The 19,453-nt window shown below is 38.7% G+C and overlaps 2 protein-coding genes across 11 annotated transcripts in view; one reads left to right on the top strand and one right to left on the bottom strand.

The window, feature by feature from the left end:
* The window catches only part of syde2 (synapse defective 1, Rho GTPase, homolog 2 (C. elegans)), a 40,650-nt gene extending 30,845 nt beyond the window's left edge, over positions 1-9,805 (top strand). For 4 of the 5 annotated variants that reach the window (XM_056732338.1, XM_056732337.1, XM_056732336.1 and 1 more), the window contains one exon: positions 2,108-4,576. In XM_056732338.1, coding sequence (XP_056588316.1) covers positions 2,108-2,745 — 638 coding nt within the window. In that variant the 3' untranslated portion in view covers positions 2,746-4,576. Of the gene's footprint in view, positions 1-2,107; positions 4,577-7,596; positions 7,735-9,634 lie in introns of those variants that run through there. The other variant, XR_008904791.1, reaches the window with a different exon arrangement.
* dnai3 (dynein axonemal intermediate chain 3) lies at positions 7,353-19,412 on the bottom strand. Of its 6 annotated transcripts, none has more exons than XM_056732353.1 (23): positions 19,319-19,412; positions 18,316-18,369; positions 18,100-18,156; positions 17,412-17,596; positions 17,223-17,327; positions 16,960-17,112; positions 14,653-14,843; positions 14,460-14,576; positions 14,134-14,324; positions 13,620-13,744; positions 13,398-13,487; positions 13,192-13,272; positions 12,830-12,937; positions 12,670-12,743; positions 11,711-11,861; positions 11,556-11,640; positions 11,205-11,323; positions 11,040-11,103; positions 10,765-10,895; positions 9,817-10,021; positions 9,645-9,736; positions 9,426-9,548; positions 7,353-7,716 (listed from the first exon to the last, which is right to left on the bottom strand). In XM_056732353.1, exons 2-23 carry the CDS (start codon positions 18,365-18,367, stop codon positions 7,591-7,593), a joined length of 2,625 nt encoding a protein of 874 aa, XP_056588331.1. In that variant the 5' UTR covers positions 18,368-18,369; positions 19,319-19,412; the 3' UTR covers positions 7,353-7,590. The 6 variants fall into 6 exon arrangements, with proteins under 6 accessions (XP_056588331.1, XP_056588329.1, XP_056588330.1 ...); XM_056732351.1 differs by having other exon boundaries at positions 18,100-18,159; positions 19,319-19,410; XM_056732352.1 differs by having other exon boundaries at positions 18,100-18,159; positions 18,316-18,372; positions 19,319-19,387.
* Between the last annotated feature and the right edge of the window lie 41 nt (positions 19,413-19,453).

The following is a 19,453-nucleotide window of genomic DNA, read 5'->3' as shown; positions in this document are numbered from 1 at the left end:
TCTGTGTCTGGGAACACATCATTAACACATTTTAAAGGAATCGTTTACTCATCCTCTTGTCGTTTCAAACCTGTATGACTTTCTTTCTTACGCAGAACACAAAAGAAGATATTTTGAAGAATGTTGTTTACATTGCATTGGTTACAGTAGAAGTGAACGGGGGCTGTGCTGTTCTGTGAGCAACATTTTTCAAAATATCTTCTTTTGTGTTCTTCGGAAGAAGAAAAGTCACACAGATTGAAAGGACAAAAGACTCCTTTAAGTAGATTATTCTGTGTCTCACTAACAACCACAAAAAACTATGAAAAAATTCGTAATTTGAATATTGACATTTAATCATTACAAAACCATGTTATTTTTTTCATTTATCATGGTTGTCACGTATCATAGAGTACCACCCTTACAAAAAAAAATTGTGGGAATGTAATAGAAAATATATATAATTTAATAAATAGTTGGAACGTCTTGGTTACGTATGTAACCTCAGTTCCCTGATGGAGGGAACGAGACGTTGTGTCGAGAACGACAGATGGGGTTCGCCCTATCTGTCGTTCTCGACACAACGTCGAGAGACCGACAGAAAGGGAAGCAAGGTTATTTTAGTTTACTCAAATTAAAACTTTGAAAATGTCTCTGTTCATTGAAATCAAATCAACTATTGGCCTAAAAATCTAAATGTTACCTCAAATATAAATATAAACAAAAACAAAAATAGAAATCAATTAATGTTGTATAGCAAAATTAAAAATATACAAATTAATTATAAAATGACAAAAGCATATACCAAAATTGCTAATACTTGAGCTGAAATTAACATTAAAACTAAAGATCTAAAAATCAATGCTAAATTAAAATATTAATAAAACTTACATTACTAATCAAAACTACATTAACTCTGGTTTGCACCAATACTTATGTTTTACAAAGAATAAAAAGTAAGAAATTGCTGCATTTAATTCAATGTAATATTGCAATAAATTAACAATGTTTTATTGTACATGTTTTCAAATATATATTAAATAATTTAATGATTATATAGTTAATATACTGTAGGAAAAAAATCTTTCACTCTAACATTTAGGATGTTTATTAGTTTAAAACAAGTACATATTTATAATATAATATTTATATCTTATATCTGGTTTCAAACTGATTTTATTTATTAGGATGTGTGTTATAGAGGTTATTTTATTGTTTATGTAGTTTATATTGTAAGAGAATCTCTTAATTATATTTAAGTATAAAATATTATAAAATTATAGATCAAAATTATAGATAAAATATAGCTCATGGTTTAATTGATCAGCTATTGATAAAATGGTGAGAATTGTCTTAAGATGACGTGTGATACATGAGGTGGCAAATATTTCCATTAGTGGAGCAGGTTATTGCATTGTGATGAAGGACTTCAGAAACATATACTGCATACAAGTATAAATCCATGTGTTGTGTATTCTAGCTGTTCTTGTGATTAAGGATTTTATTATTAGTTAAAAAGATCGTTCAACCCAAAATAAAAGTTATTTCACTTATTCACCCTCATGTCAAACATGTGTGAGTTTCTTTCTTCTGAAGAACACGAAAGAAGATATTTTGAAGAATGTCGATCATCAAACCACACTGAACCCCATTGTGTTCCACTGAAGAAAAAATACAGATTTACAGCCACTTGAGAGAGAACAAATGATGGCAGAATTTATATTTTGGGTGCACTGTCCCTTTAAGTGCTGTGTTTATATTGTATGTTGTGGTTGTATTTGTTCTGTCACATCTGTAGGCAGCAGCTAGAATCAGGCGAGGGCTTTGAGGGCAAATCGGTGAAGGTAAACCGGATTAAAGTGGTGTGCTTTGCGTGTCCTCATCTACCACTTCAAACTCAACATATTGACAGCATATGATCAAATACACTCTATGATGTCATCTTGTCCTTTCCCAGCTTTATAGATTTTGTGGTGTTGTAGAATTTGATACTTCAAACTTTGAGGCGGTCCAGTCAGCTTCATTTTCTGGATGGGTTGAGTTTGTCCGTGTAAACGAAAGCAAATCTCAATCTCATTGTAACTCTAGCGTTAACAGCCATCTCCCTTTCTCTCTCTCCGTCTCGTAGTTGTGGACACTCAAGGTAACCCCTCATCTCCTGCACCCGCCCTGGTGGAGTCATTTCCGAAGGCTGCCGTGAGAAGAAGAAAAGATCGTCCACAGGTACTGAATCTAAGTGAGGCGGAGGTGACCGGAGTCCTGCGACCTCGACCCGGCCGTCTGGACAGTCCCAGTAACCGTTACGCCGGAGACTGGAGTGGCTGCAGAGAGCCGTACCTCCAGCCCGTCTGCCCGGACGACGCCGACTACGCGGATGTTCCCAACGAAGACCAGCCGGACGTGGCTCAGGAGGACCTGCCGAAGCTTCCCGGAGTCGCGGTGCTTGAAGAAGACTTGCCCGAGGTGGATGAGGGAACGGAGAGAGACGAGGAGATGCAGGTAGAGAAGGAAGACAGTGAAGGGGACGATTGGGTCAGCTTCCAACGGGAGGAATGTCTTCCCATCAGTCCCTGCCATCGGATCCTCCAGGACCTTGAGGAGCACAGACCCAAAGAGCACACGTATCAGGCGTTCATGAAGATCCAGGAGATCAGCCCGGTGCTCACCAACAGAGTCAACCTGCGAGATCTGCAGGAGAGCATCGACGCCCTCATCGGCAACCTGGAGAGAGAACTCAACAAGAACAAACTCAACATGCGATACTGACATCCTGTGACTTTACCGGACATGTTACTATGGAAACTGTATGGAGACATTCCTCGGTCTTGACCATGTGTTTGTTGATCTCGTGATCTTGTTTCTCTTCTTATTAGAAGAACACATTAAACCCTGCGGGCAGCACCCGGGGGACTTTATTTTATTAAAGTGGTGCTGATGACGGAGAGAGGTTTTAACTTCTTACAGAGGTACAAACGTAAACGAATGCACTTATGGCGCCGCATGGCAGGGGGTTCACTTCAGGTACACACGGGTGTGTAGTGGGAGAACCACATACTACGGGTACATCCCAGGCCATTATCCTCTTTCCCTGCACCCTAAACCAGGGCTATGTGAACTTTATATTCCTTCACCTAATTCCCAATTTAAGCCCTAAAACTCACACCCAATGCTCTACGTCCTACACGTTACACCCTCAAACTCACAACCTACATGTTACACCCTGAAACTCACACCCTATGTTCTACACATTTCACCCTGAAACTCACATCCTACGTCCTACATGTTACACAGTGACACTGACACCCTACGTCCTACATCTTACACATAGTGCCCTGTAGCCTACACCCAACCCCCATCCATCCTACAGATCACACCCTGAGGCTAACAACCTATACCCTACACATTACAGCCTAAAATCACACCCTGAGGCTCACCCCATACATCCTACACATAACACCCCGTAGCTCACGCCCTACATCTAAAAAATTAGACCCTAAAGCTCACACCTTACATGTTTTAGCACACACCATATACATCACTTACTGTAGCTCACACACCCTAAACCCTCCCTTCTGAGAGCAACACATGCTGCTGGTCTGTTCTTGGCGATACTGATGCAGTCCTGTGTTATTCAAACAGAATATTTGATTGTCCTGCAAAACAAGCTACAGAGAGCTAAACATGACTATATGCTCGTCGTCATTTGTACATGAAATATTTAAGTATAGTTAGGCAGAGTTTTTCTATCAGGAAACCCTAAATATCTCACAAGCTGTGTTTGATATGTAAGCGTGGGTCAGGTAGCCGAAATCATGGTGTGATCTTCAGTCCAGGGATATAAACTCATCAGTATTTGACTCTCGCATGTATGTATAAATAGAGCTGAAATGTGTTTCTGATGGCGACACTTCAGTGTTGTGAATATTTAAATGTTCCTCAGCTACCTTGTAGTATTTGGCCTGTAGATCAGTCTGAAATAAGGAAATCTATAGATGTATATACAGTTTATATATATATATATATATATATATATGTGTAATGATATAACCCACAGTGATGAGAGATGTTGTGTTGAGAATATTTGAGTGTTATATGGTTGAAAGCTTTATGGTCAAACACAAACAGTGTCATACAGTGAGATGTATTTATGTGTGTAGATAGAGATTATTTTAAATACAGTGAAATGCGGCAGCTGCACACGGTTGTAAATTAACGGTAACGCTTTTATGAATATAAAGCTGAGATTCTTGATCTGATGTGATTTCTTAGGACAACGGTATCTATTAAATCTGATGAGGAATCATCGAAACAAACTTTATCAGAAATGTTTTTTGATTGGTTGTAGTTGTGTTACATCACACTCATGACTGTGAATCCAGTTAGGACGCCGTGTGAAAGAGCATCACGCTAGATTGAAATGATGTGAAATGATTTCACACTAAATAAATGAAACGAGTGTTCTGCTTTAGAAGCCAGTTATGAAAACCCACAGTGTCAAAACTCGATTACAGTCATTATGAAGGGCTTTAAACTCCCCTAACAAAAAATAATTATGCTTCAAGTTCATTTTGTTAATAAAAATCCACTTCTTTATCTAGTAAGTGTACTGATATCAATGTGCTGTGTGCTATTGAAAAGTGTTTTGTTTGTAACAAGTGACCTTATTAGATTTGACGGTTTACTAGTATAATGCTTTTTCAATACTAGTTAATCACATATTTAATTTGAAGTATACTCTTAGTAAATGTATACATATTATTTGATTGAAATATTATTTTGCACTTTATACTTTAAATCAAGGTAGATTTTAAATACATTTATTTTATGTGATCAGCTTCAGTTTCACATGTTTGGTTTACTCTAAACTATTCCACCTAGATGAGTTGTTTCTAAACACTTAAACACGTTAAGACCAAATATTATTTGATAGACGACTCCATCAAAAGAGAAACACAACTACAAGTCATTATAGTTTGATAGTTTATCTCCATCAAAAAATTGAGCGCAAGTAAAGCAGATATATTAAGACATTTCTCACTTTGTCTGTTCAAGTCTATTTCTGAGAAGTTTCCTTGTTTAAGTATAACAGAAGTATACTAGTAGAACACACTTGAATACACTTCTTTATTTGTAAGGGTCAGTGTTTTTTTAACTGGCAGCATGTCTTTTATATACATGTCTCTTTTGAACAATCATAACAATATATATAAAGGTTATTTTAAGGTCTCATTTAAGTTTGAGTTCCAGCTTTCCTGTAACTCAGTGGTAAGAGCGCTGCGTCAGCAACGCAAGGTAGTGGGTTCGATTCCAGAGCATTGCACATGCCTATTTATAAATGTATAGGACATTGCAAAGAAAGTCTCTTTGGATAAAAGCGTCTGCAAAGTGTGAATGTAAATGTCAATTCATCTCCTGCAGCTCACAGAAATAGCATCCGTCTCATTTATCAGGTGAGTCCTGCGTTCAAGGGTTTTGTGCAAGTGATTTAAAGCGTTAGTTTGTGGCCAACTTTTTTCTCAGCTTTCCTAAAAATGTAGATATAGAAACAATCAAGTCAATTGGTGACTTCCCGTAAAAGTATTGATCTTTACAAAATTGATACAACGGAGCTGAAATTCACTAATTGCCAAGATGGCGCCGGTGAGGTTTCTGAACGCCGGGTCGGCAGACTAATTCCCTGTGAACCAAGCCGTCTAATTTACGTCATTTCAAATGGATCTTCATTACAGGTCGGAAGTGCATTTTCAGATTTTAACAGAAGATTATGAGGGTACATGAATTTTAAAAAGAAAATGACCCACATTGACTAACTATTTATTTACTACAAACGCTACAATATCTCATGAAAAAATAGAATTGTCATTTATAGTTTCACTCGCACTTAAAAGAGAGACTTTAATGAAACATAACTGACAGCTCCTTTAAATCTCCTGAGCTATGAAAGAGAAACCACTGATCAATAAAAATGTTCCTCTGGATGGTGTGTGAATGTCATTCTGTTGTTTTTTCTCCAGCGGCTCCAGACACCTGCGCTCCCACCGTGATAAACATCCACACAAGAGGTTCAGATGTGTGATTGGTCTGCTCTTGTCTCACAGATGCTTTGATGTAGAGAGAGCTCTGTGACTGGATGTCTTGAAGAGGGGATAGTTCCTTAAAAAATGAAATTTCTGTCACAATTTACTCACCCTCAGGTTGTTTCAAACCTATATAAATGTCATTGTTCTGTTAAACACAAAGAAAGATATTTTGAATAATTTAGGAACACAAACAGTTCTGGGGCACCTTTGACTACCCTTGAATTTTTCCTATATGGCAGTCAATGATGTCACAGAAATAAAAATACTAACATTCTTCCAAGTATCTTTCTCTGTGTTCATCAGAACAAAGTAAATTATTCAGGTATGAAATGACATGAGGGTGAGAAAATGATTTTTGGGTGAACTATCACTTTAAGAAATCACTCTCAGATGTGATCACGCTGAAATTGATCCTGTATTTGGTGTTTTTAACGTGCAATATGTCTTGTATGTTTGTTTCATGTTGCTTGTAAAAGTAGTGATACTGTAAGTCTGTAAGAGTCTCAGCGCTGCAGACGGAGATCAAAAGAAGCTTTATCAGTGTTGAGACGCTGCCAAGTATGGTTCAAAACTGCCATTGTTTTCACTGCAGGAAGAGATTAGTGCGAGGAAAAGTTTGAGATAGACATCTGGTGCATTCTGGGTAATGAAGAACAGTGGACGGGATTGTTGTAGTTGTACTGTGACATGTTAACGGCTGAATATTTCAGATGTTTTCTATTGACAAATATAACAAAACATCAGATGAAGAAAAATAAAAGAGAGAAGCACTTCGGTTTTGAGGAAACCCATAAAAAATTATCACTCAATATCCTAACCCATGAGATAAACCGTCAGAAATCTCATCAATGAGTTTGAGGAGAGATGTCAACGATGTGTCAAACTGAACTCAGATTTGTCTTGTCTGCAACCAAAAGTCAATATTATTGAAGATCTCAAAATCAACTCAAACATTTTTCATCAAATTTTAAGAATAAACATCTGAGACTGATTGTTAAATGAAACAACTGAGATCCTTTGAGCTTTGAAAGAGAAACATCTGAGCAATGACATTCTCCTCGGTGTGCGTTTGTTAATCAATGAAGGTCGAGCTGAACTTGATCAATATTGTACATTAGTGTGTGTGAATGTATGAAACCATATCAGCCTTCATGAAGTCTCTGTCAGACTCTTGAATATGTGATAAAGGTGCTCATGGGAAATAAAAACAAACTCGCACAAGTAACTGGAGAACACAGAACAAAAACATCAATATAAGATTCAAGGTCACTGCATGCACAGCGGCCCGTTTAATGTCTCACAGATATAAAATATGATTACAAATAATCTAAACATCTTTACAGACTTTTATATAAAAAGGAAATAGTTTCATATTTAAATAAAATAAATGACTATTTTTAATACTAGTGTAGAATTAAGTTGAGCTGCGAATCAGAAACCGATGTGTCACATTGACCTTCACCACACTGAACTAATGTAGAATATTATTAATGAATATTGTTTTAAACACAATGATGGATGTGTGATTGTTTTACAGATCTGCTGTCAGAAGATTTGTGTCCTTGAGAATCATCTTCTCTAGATTCAGATACTCTTCGTATTCCCTCTGAGCATCTGCGTTCGCCTCTTCTTCATGTTTCTGATGAATGACAGACTCCTGACAACAACACATCATGTGAGTAATGAAACAACAATAAACACCAATAGATCTCTTCATATGTTTGTTTCAGTACTTTAAATATGCCATTCCTGACTTAAAGGGAAAATTCATGGCAGCATTTTCATTTTTAAATGGTTTTGGGGATACAAATGAGCTACAGAATCACAACGTGTCTGTGTGTTTTAACAGCAAATATATATTAGCTGTATAATAATGCAACACTTTCATTACGTAATGATGACTGTGATTACTGATGAGCATTAGCAGATACAAAATCAGCCATATTTTAAAAACGTGTTGATATTGATCTTAAGCAAAGCCTCCATCAGCATGTAGTCGAGGTCTCGGGAGGAGTTTGAGTGAGAAACACTTAAAAACATCTGAGAGTCAAGCAGCATATGTTCATATTTAGTAAATATATTCAACGTGTCTGAACATATCTGAACACATTCCAGCTCAGCTTGAGCTCAAAACAGGTGATTCTCAGACCACATAATAATACACCAAACAGAAATGTTCTAACTGAGTGTTTTTGCTTAAAACAGTGAAATGAATATCTGAATGAATGGGGTAAAAACTGAACTCAAGTCATAGAGATAACAAGACTTGTATAAGTAAAAGATAATCCACAACTAGCCGTGGGTTAAATGGTTTTATTTAGGCTTGGGAATTGATTCGATTCCACAGTTGAAGGAAAACATATAGATATCATTGTGTTTGGTCATTTATCCTGCTTATTGACTTGTTTGCAAACAATATATGAAGAGTTTGGTTCCAAAATGAGATAACTCTTATTGATTCTGATTAATATCAATCAAACAGCAGTTGGTTTGTTTTGATTTAGGCCATCATAACCTAAAAAATACAGCTAACTAACAATAAAACACAATAAAAACATGATAAAATAATTATTTTTTTATCTCATTTTGGAACCAAATTCTTCATATATACTTATGAGCACTGTTTTGTGTATATAAATATATATTATATAAATATATATACACACAAAGAACCATAATTTTCAGATTTATTACAATCTGTATGACCATAGCTGAACTACATCATGGTTCAACTGTATAACTATAATGAAACTATGGTTATTTACAACTATGCTTACTACAGTAAAAATATTTGTAAAAAAAAATGATTAAGGGTTTTTATTGAGATATCAGTAGATATCAACAAGATATTTACTTATGATATTTATTTTCTGAAAATTTACACACAGGAATTGATGAGAGGAATTCAAATTTTAATCTCAAGTATCTGATTCCTAGCCTTTCGATTCCAAAGCCAAGTTTAAATGCATTTCATTGAGGCCAAGAACCACCCGACACAAAGCAGAGGTGCATTCAAATCCATTAACGCATGGCTAGCTGTGGATTATCCCACTTATACCATGGTCATTTGCCAAGTTAAAGCTTTTATTGATGTTTACAGCGTCATATCTGATCAAACAGGTGAAAATTAGTTATTTTGTCAGTTAATTAAAAATATAATCAAACTGTCTGGAGCTACCTGTGCGTTTAAGGGCTTTTATGCACATCTTCCAGCCAATCAGAATCGAGTATTCAAATAGACCACAGTATAATATATCATAAGTCATTTTATTTGAAAATGTTAAACAAACTCTCAGAAAGTCTTTTTGAAAAAGTGGAATATATGATTTTGAGCTTCTTGAGCCATTGAAATGTTTTCTGTCTCACCGTTTTCTTCCTCTGTTCTTCAATGTTAGTTTCTTTCTTCGCGTTCTCGTGTCTCGTTTGACGTTTCTCAAAGTAGTTCAGTCTCTCCTCTTCTCTCTCAAAGTATTTCTTCACAATCTGCATCTGCAGGAGACAAACAACACTGAATATCACACTTTTGTCCTTCATGGACTATATTCCGAACACAAGAGCTATGAATGTGTTTTCAGGACATCTCACCTCATTGGCTGAAGGTCTGCGGAGCATCCAGGGAATCTGAAGGATGTGCAGCGTGCCGAGACGGTCGGATGCGGCCAGAAGATGCTGCTTCACTGCACGACAGTAACCACAGTAACACATCACTTATGAAATAAATCATGAAATATCTTCACGTGATGTGTTTATGGCGTACAGGAGATGCTCTTGGCTCTGATGCTGGTGATGGAGGCTGTACTGATGTTCTGTGTCAGCGACGGCTCGTGACTTTTCTCCAGCAGGTCCCACACCTCGACACTTCCATCCTCTTTCCCAATGAAGAAGACGGCCGGCCGAGACGGAGACCAGTGACCTACAGTATACATGATCTGAGAGCAGCGCGACTGGAGGATCGATCCGTTCTGAAACAGAATCGATGAAAATGTAAGTTAACCACAAACACATGTGTCATTTGTATAATCACAGCTTCACAACACAATACAATGCTAAGCTATGGTTACGATAGCCAAACTAGTCTGTTGGATATATTTAAAGGAATGTTAAGGTGTAGATGAACACAAGAGTAAAGTCAACACATCGTCCAGATGGAGAAGTGAGTAAACATTTTCACAGGTTATTCCAACACTGAGGATTATTTACAGCAGTGTGTCGTATTTAACATCAATTTAACATCTGATTCTCAGAGACATGAAGAAACTCAACTGTGCTGGAGATTTTACTACGGTTATGGGTGTCACATAGTATAACGAAAAGATCAGGGCCCAAGATGCTCGTAACCGTTAAGAAAATCTATCTATTAATTCTAATCAATAACAATTTGATAAGACATTGTTCAATGAATTATTACACGTACAGTGTTATTGTAGAATATTTTTATTCAGTTCCCACCATTCTTGCTCTGGACGGTTTTTAGATGCTTATTAACAAAATGTTAAATGCTTCTCATTTTTAAGTAGCTTTGGATAATAGCATCAGCTAAATGAATGAACGTTAACGTTTCTAGGGTGTTCTGGGTGGCTGAAGTAAAAAAGCTCATGATTTAATGTATAATCCAAATGAAGTAAATTGTTTTAGATTGAATGAAGAATACACAGAGCTGATTTGATTGATGTCAGATGTTAGTGGGTTTATGTCATGTCCTCACCGTGAGGCCTTCCTTAAAGACTGCAAAACTCCAGCTGCCCACCGTCAGGATGATGTCTTTGAAAAAGGGCGAGCGGCTGACAGTGTTTATCAGAGTATCATACAAGACAAAGCGATGAGTGGGTTTGGGACCTGACAGAAAACACAAAGGGAAACAACACCAATGTGTGTTTGTTATTCTTTATTTAGCTCACTCTTGACTTTTTACAGGGACCCCCGGGAGCAGTCGGAGGTTCTGGTTCTACCTTCAACCGTTAGGAATTTACTGTGTCTTACTAAACAGCCGTCCTGAGTCGTTGTCCTTCTCCATCTTCCAGTCAGTGTAAACTAGTTCACCATCCTTAACGAAAGCATGACATCGCAGAATTTGATGAACAATGACAAGCAAAGCATACAGACGTGAGGTGTTCATGTGGTTTTGTATGTGTGTCAGTTTCTCACCTCTGTCCCCACAAACAGTTTAGTGCTGATGTGTTCTAAAGGGTTCTGTTGTTTGGCTGAAGGAACACGCAGCTGTCCCAATCCTGAACCTTCACCTGCGTTGTGTGCAGGTCTCTCTCCTAGTGATGAGTTAATACATGAATGCTTGACGTGTGTCTGATGGAGTTGGCTTTGATGGGCAGTTGACTGGAAACTTTTTAATGAATGTCTATTTTACACAAACAGTATTGTGACAGAGTGAGTGTTAAATGCCACTGACAGAGAAGTGACACTGCTGCTATCAAACTCTTCCTCATTCCTATCATTAACAGAGAACAGAATATAGATTAGGATAGAATAAGATGATCTCACCTGTAGAATAGTCTAGTGTATTATCCGTCAGACTGAATTTAAGAGGACTGTAATCACCACTAGAGCCGATCTTAAATAATGACACCTGTAGCAGAGGACAACCATACTGTAACTGTGTGTGTATGTGTGTGTGTGTGTGTGTGTGTGACACATACTCGGATGAATGGTTTCCAGGTCAGGTTGAGATGTTTGAAGGTGTCGGGGACGCCGTGAGGGTTTTCCAAAGGCTTCTCTGATTTCTTCTTCGTATCAGTGAGAGACTGTGAGACGACACGAGGAGCCCGTACATCCCAGAATAACACACAGCTGAAACACACACACACAGTGAGTCTGACTGACAGACACATATAGAGTCAGGTAGACAGACACACACACAGATGAGCAGACGGACAGACATACACACACACACGGGCAGACATACAGAAACACACACACACACACACACACACAGATGGTCAGACAGACGGACAGACATACACACACACACGGGCAGACAGACAGAAACACACACACACACACACACACACACACAAGCAGATGGACAGACATACACACACACACACACACGGGCAGACAGACGGACAGACATACACACACACACGGTCAGACAGACAGAAACACACACACACAGATGGGCAGACAGACATACACACACACACACACACACACAGATGGGCAGACAGACATACACACACTCACACAGATGGGCAGACAGACGGACAGACATACACACACACACACACACACAGATGGGCAGACAGACAGGAACACACACACAGATGGGCAGACAGACGGACAGACATACACACACACACACGGGCAGACAGACAGAAACACACACACACACACACACAGATGGGCAGACAGACGGACAGACATACACACACTCACACGGGCAGACAGACAGAAACAGACACACGGGCAGACAGACGGACAGACATACACACACACACACGGGCAGACAGACAGAAACACACACACAGATGGGCAGACAGACGGACAGACATACACACACACACGGGCAGACAGACGGACAGACATACACACACACACGGGCAGACAGACAGAAACACACACAGATGGGCAGACAGACAGGTGTGTGTGAGTAGAGCACCTGTCAGGAGCACAGGTCACGATCTGAACACACATGTGACTGGAGTTCTCCACTGGAATCCCGTATCTGGACACCTGACGGACACATAGACACATCACTCCTGATTATTCATGAGACTCTGACATCATGACTGGAGTTCTGACTGAAGAGTTTCATGTACCTCAAAGGTTTCGGGGAGCCACTGGACATCTGTGATGGGTGATTTGTGTCCGTTCTCTATTCCAGACACGGCACAGTACCGAACCATTGCAGTATCATTCTTCTTATTCTACACACATTAAAAAAAATGTTTTTATTGTATATATGTAAAGCGATGTTTGAATAAGGAGTGATGCAACAAGATCAAACATTTTATAGACTATTCTAATAGAATTAGTCTATAAAAACTTTATTTTCTGCAAAATGTTACAAGCTCTCTCAGTGGTCACTTTTAATAAAATAAATAAATGTAAATTTTTATTAAAAAAAGAAGATATTATCTTGTTTATTATGATTTGTGCCTAATGTGTGCGTTTGACTCACTGGTGTGTGAGAGGTGTTTTTGCCATCACTGCGTGTGTCCTGCAGTTTATCCACATGTGCCGAGACATCCCATAGTGCTATCTGTACACAATAAAAAAAGGACATGACACACGGTTTAAGATCAGAGAAGATGTCGCTTTAATGAATTCTTCATTAAATAAATGTGTGATATAAGCGTCTAACTCTATGTAGAAGACGTGGAGCACCTGTCCATTAAAGCAGCCGCCGGCGATGATGTTTGGATCAGACGGACAGAACTGAAAACTCAGAACATCATCTGGACATTCCAACTGTAACTACACAGAAAGAAAAGCCAAAGACGGTTTAGACAGGTTTGTCGGGGATATATTTCTGTTTCAACCTGCACACAAAGCTTTTTTGACCAAACACAAGGAGTGATGGTGACTAAGAAGCCTGAGGAAGATCACCTGTGGATTTATGGGGTCAGATAAGTTCCAGAAGAGGATGTAAGATGGGTTTAACAAGAGTTTAGTGGAGTTATCGATCCGTTCCTCGAGAGTAAATCTCTCTGTCATGGCTACAGCGATCACACCTGTCACAAACACACATCTTCACTGCACATTTGACTTCTTTATTAAAGTTTCATGTGTGTCTCAGTCTCAGATGTTTCTCCTGAGAAAAAAGAAATCTCACAAATGTTTCATTAGAGTTTGAGAAGAGATGTGTCAAACTGAACTCAGATTTGTCTGGTCTGCAATCAAAAGTCAATATTACTGAAGATCTCAATATCAACTCAAACATTTCTCATCACATTTACTGAAATCCAGATGATTTTACACCTCCAGACTCTTCATGTGTCTCAACATTTACTCTCATTTCATTCTCTTTTCTTTTTTCCTATAACCAATTTTAGAGACGTTTGAGATGATGCTTGAAACATAACGGAGAAGATAATAACGTGTGTTAGGTTGTGTTTCTGACCGCTGATGCTGGGATGCCACTGGATGTGACTGATGGTTTTCTCTTTGCTCAGGTTCAGGTCTGTGAATGACTGATATTCTTTCAGCTGGCTCCTTGTTTTTCCCGTCGGTGCGCTGTCATCCTCGCTGAGAGCCGTCCAGTCGTCTGAGAACACGTTCATGATGCAGTTCTGCTGCAGGGCCACGTCCAGCCTTCACACACACACAGATGATGTTAGACACGTTCAACACCAGTTCCATGGTGAGCGTGCAGATGGGAATATTCTGTTATTATTTCAGCTCAGATGTTTAAACATAACACTGTATTAACGTGAGAGATGTGTTCACCTGATCAGCACAGATTTGATGAAGTTCTTCATGTTTTCTGACTGCAGCTGATGCATTTTCTCTTCAGGACTGAACTCTCTGGGTTCATATTGAGTCCACATGTTCTTCGGGTATCTCCTGTAAGCATCGCAGGGGTCAGGAATGAAATATTGTGTGGAGTGTCTGACAGTGATGTTTCATGTGTTTGTTGTACCACAGGGTCTGTGTTGAGGAGTCTGTGGTGTGGTGGACGGTCTGAACAGCCGTGTGTCTCTCCTGCTCTGTGATGTTAAACCTCTTGTCCTGGTAGGACAGACACTCCACGTATCCGTCCCGAGCACTGCGGTCAGAGAAATGCACCGCAGAACAGAAGTCTCGCCGTGGACGAGAGAGCTTATACCTGAGCTGAAAACACAAACACAGACTTCGAAAATGACTTCATAATAGGACAAAAACACCATAATGTAAAACAATTCACAAGACATCACTTTACCCAACGAGAGCACAAAATCAAACTGCCATTTAAAGATAGGAGGTCTGTGATTGGTCAACATCAACACAACCCTTACAAAAAAATAAGGATAACAAACAAGTATAATTCAAATTCACTTTACTTGAGTTCAAGTATATTTTTAAGCATTCTTTATGTAGTAAGTGTACGAATATCGATGTACTCCTAATGTCCTTGTAAGTGTATTATTTCAGTACTGCTAAATTGGCACACTTTTATTAAGTGCTTTAACTACACAACTATATGTCTTTGCTATGTAATGCAAACAACAAGTGAATTTATAGGTATACTGACAGTTAGTATGGTACCTGTACCTCTACAGTATATATCTGTAGGTAAAAGGGAACAGTTTGCAAAGTTTGGGGGATAAAGAAGTCAGAAAATTCAAAAAGATATTTATTCTGTGAGTATTTTTAAACTAAAGGAAATATATCGTGGTATGCTTGACCTGCAGTATGCTATGCAACAATCTTAATATGAACATACCCTTCATTTATGTAATCTCAATGTATACATAAATAAGATACTATGGATATTAATCAAGTACGGGGTTCTTCTATTATTATTATAGCAAACATAAAATTAAAGGGAAATGATGTGTTCAGTTTTTGCGCAAGCATAACAGCACGAACGAAGCACGAATTTATAACAAATTTAAGTTATAAATTCAGGAATAATTTAAGCGGCCGTTTAAACAAGAAAAATATGACTTTTGTCTGTCCGCTGTCCGTTTACGTGGAAACTGCATTTTAGGGGACTGAAAAGGCAAACTTAGTCTCAAAGTGCAACTTTTTGAAAACGCAGCACTTTCATTTCGTTTCTATGTAAACTGCATGACCGAACTTTCTGAAAACGATGACGTCATGCGCATGAATATAACGCACTCAGTCCGGCAAGATCAGCCAAAATAATATGCCGACTTCACATACTGTGATCTCTCGCTGCTGGACTATGTATTAAGGTTTCCCAGCAAAATGTGCATTTGGTGCACCAGTAAGAACAGAGGAGACACGCTCTTTACATCTGGTACATATAACCAACGGTATGTGCATGAGTATTTGCCAACGTTCTGTTACTTTAGAAAACAACATCGCCACTCACTAGCCTGACGTGCATACTACTGTGTTTTTATCTGTTTTCCTGGATCTGTGTGAATGCAGATCGTTTGTCATGTGTACGTGAATCTTTTCACAAACACAAAGGAAGAACTTTTCAGTTTTTCATCGTGTAAACTTGGCCTGAATTTGATTGATTTTAGGATTGTTGGTCACATCCATCCATCCATCCATCTTCTACCGCTTTATCCGAACTACCTCGGGTCACGGGGATCCTGTGCCTATCTCAGGAGTCATCGGGCATCAAGGCAGGATACACCCTGGATGGAGTGCCAACCCATCGCAGGTCACACACACTCACTCACTCACTCATTCATTCACTCACGCACGCACTCACGCACTCACGCACTCACACCCTACGGACAATTTTTCCAGAGATGCCAATCAACCTACTATGCATGTCTTTGGACCAGGGGAGGAAACCGGAGTACCCGGAGGAAACCCCCGAGGCACGGGGAGAACATGCAAACTCCACACACACAAGTCGGAAGCGGGAATCGAACCCCCAACTCTGGAGGTGTGAGGCGAACGTGCTAACCACTAAGCCACCGTGCCCCCCCTTGTTGGTCACAAATAAATTATTTAAATTTTAAATGTTATTTGGATGAGTTTTAATGTGTAAATTCAATGTTGATCTTTTGAGATCAAGTAGTTCAAGAGCGGTTTGATTTGGATGTTTATTTGGCATGCAGTTCTCTCATAAATATTTTTTTAACTTCCCTTACTCTTACCCCTTTATTCTTCAAACTTTTTTTGCACTATTTTGCACTTTAAGTATGCTAGGTATTATTATTATACTTAAAATAACACTCTTAGTGTACTTTCTGTTTGTTTGTTTATTGAAAAGAAGTATACTAATAGCACACTTGAATATCCCATGATGCATCTGTCTCACTCTGGGTCTGATGTGTTTGACCGTCTCTTCCTCGATCTCCTGCTCACTCCCCAGAGAGATCCAAGGACGTGGCTCTGGTGTTTTTGGTATGATCACATCCTCATCCTCTTCATCAACATTTATCAGCTCCTCTTCGTTACCCTGGACTGGAGGCTACAAACACAATAAAGCACATTTTGATTGTATAAAGAGTGTATTTTTATTCTCCCAGTAGAGAAACACGTTCAGTCGGGCGTGTGCGCTTGTGTTGGATGTCTTCACACCTTCAGTATGTTTTCCTTGGCTTCTACCGTAAGCACCAGATAGAAACTCTGACCGAATGTGAAGTCTCTGTCGAACACCAGCAAGAGTTCATCTTCAGGATATTCCTGCAGAAAACAGCATTGATTTCACTCTTTCACATCACACACTCCAGATTCATCGCTCTGAACAGACACGGATGGGATTCACACCAGGACTCTTTGTTTAACAGGACTGAAGTCCGACACGGCTGCTCTGGTCTTCATGTCTTGGACGATGTCTTCCTTTTTTATCAGTTTATAAGGAATTTCCCCGGTTACGTCTTCATCCGCCCGGCAACCAAACAGCTCCTGTGTGATGGAGGTCAACACCAATGGGAAGATATAGTCGGGGCGGCCTGTTGGATGCAGTTAATGTTACAACGTTCTATCTGCAGATCCAGACAACTTCACTTTTATTCAAAGTAGACACTTTATCTGTATGTGCATTCCCTGAGAAGTGAACCTGAACGCTCACTCTGCAAGGAATACTTTTCAGAATGAGCAACTTAAAAATACACACAAAACACAGGAGAAAGGAGGTCTGTGTGTGTGTCTAGACATGTTTTTTGTTTCTCAGTATCTATATTCCGATCGTAGCTCTTGGATGAAAGGAACAGACTGAATGAATTCATGATGAAGATGACGCATAGATGCTCTAAACTGATACAGACATCTTAGAGCAGCTTCAATCTGATCCCAGATCAGCAGGTGGAAAAACAAACAGTCACGTGAGAAATCACCTGCTGAACTTTAATAGTTTGTGTTTAGATCTGTTTCATGACATTGATATACGACTGACATTATACGGTGTGGTGTAGAACTGATGTAGATCAGATGATTTACAGTATAAAACACTTACTGTGGGATTCTGCAGCACCGTCATGAGGAGAGAGAAAATTATTCTCATTCTTTTTACCTGCTACAGAAAGTGCATTTTTATTCTCCCAGTTTGAGTGTTTAAGTATTAAACATAAGACATTACAAGACAATACTAAACACAGTTTTGATCAATATGAACGAATAGTGTTCTAAGTACATAATAGTAAATTGATTTTTACATGTTTCTACATTTTACCTTTTCCTTTCTTTTTACGGGCCTCAGGGCTCAGTGAAGTCTTTGAGCTCATATCTGCTGATGAGAAGAGAGAATAACAGAGATTTAACTCGACTCATAGCAGTACACACACTATCATGTATGTGTGAACCTGTTTGTATGAAGTGTATGTGATCAACAGTTGACAAGCGTGCGACACCTGCTGGTGAAAACCAACATGACAAGCTGGCATTTGTTTTGAGCAGTGATTAAGACCTTTAAACATTGAAATTACGTTTACATTTATGCATTTGGCAGAATTTGAGGAACAACGTTATACGTTTTCTTATGTGATCTTAATGTGTACTTTATATTTACTTTTTAAACGTTTAATTAGTTGTTATTTTATTAAGCAAATTTGTAATATGCAAATAGGTATTGCTGCAGTAGTATAGACGGTTTCAAAGTGACATCATAAACAAACGTCACTGCGCATGCGCACTTTTGTGCCCCCCCCAACTGAACTTACTGTATACATTCACATACAATTAAGTGCATATTGATTATTTCTGATATAACGCACCGACAAGGAGCGTTACTTCACTAAACTTGTCTCTTCAATATTTTGAATTATGACTGCAATACCAGGCTCAACCGCTAGATGTCAATGTACCATGCGATCAAACTACAGGACCCATTCAACAAATTGTTACTTTAACTCTATACTACTTTGAACCACGTTGCTTTATTTTTAGTTTATAATGGTGTGCTTTTACGTAAACTTTTAGTACGTATTCTTTTTATTTGCAATAAAGCTACAAATGTACCACTAACTATAGTTTAAACAGGGTAATTCTACTATAGTTAAACTATGGTTACACGAATAGTTATCAATCTGCAAAACAGAACATACTTAGTGCACTTTTACTGCGATAAACCGTGGTTCTATCTCAAGTATAGCGATATATATGGTACTGGTATGTACGTATTTTCTGTTAACTAAAATATCCACATAAAAGTTTTGTTTAAGTCTTTATAAACTCACCGTTCAGCAGAAGTTCACTGTCTCTGTTTTACACGCGTGTAGGTCTCCAAAGAAATAACAGACTGTTACTATGGGTTACAACCACAGCGGACGACGCTTGTTTGATTGACACACCCCTCAGCAAATCCGCACGTT

This window comes from Triplophysa dalaica, chromosome 20, assembly GCF_015846415.1.
Source record: "Triplophysa dalaica isolate WHDGS20190420 chromosome 20, ASM1584641v1, whole genome shotgun sequence".
In the NCBI taxonomy this organism is placed as follows: domain Eukaryota; kingdom Metazoa; phylum Chordata; class Actinopteri; order Cypriniformes; family Nemacheilidae; genus Triplophysa; species Triplophysa dalaica.
The sequence above is the reverse complement of the archived record's forward strand: the minus strand, read 5'-3'. Positions and strand labels throughout refer to the sequence as shown.

Coding starts and splice junctions, on each gene's coding strand:
- dnai3 (XM_056732351.1), bottom strand. CDS start 18,367: ATGAGCTCAAAGACTTCACTGAGCCCTGAGGCCCGTAAAAAGAAAGGA. Junction 17,597..18,099: donor CGGTGCTGCAGAATCCCACA/GTAAGTGTTTTA, acceptor TGCATCCAACAG/GCCGCCCCGACTATATCTTC. Junction 10,896..11,039: donor CGACTCAGGACGGCTGTTTA/GTAAGACACAGT, acceptor GTTTTCTGTCAG/GTCCCAAACCCACTCATCGC.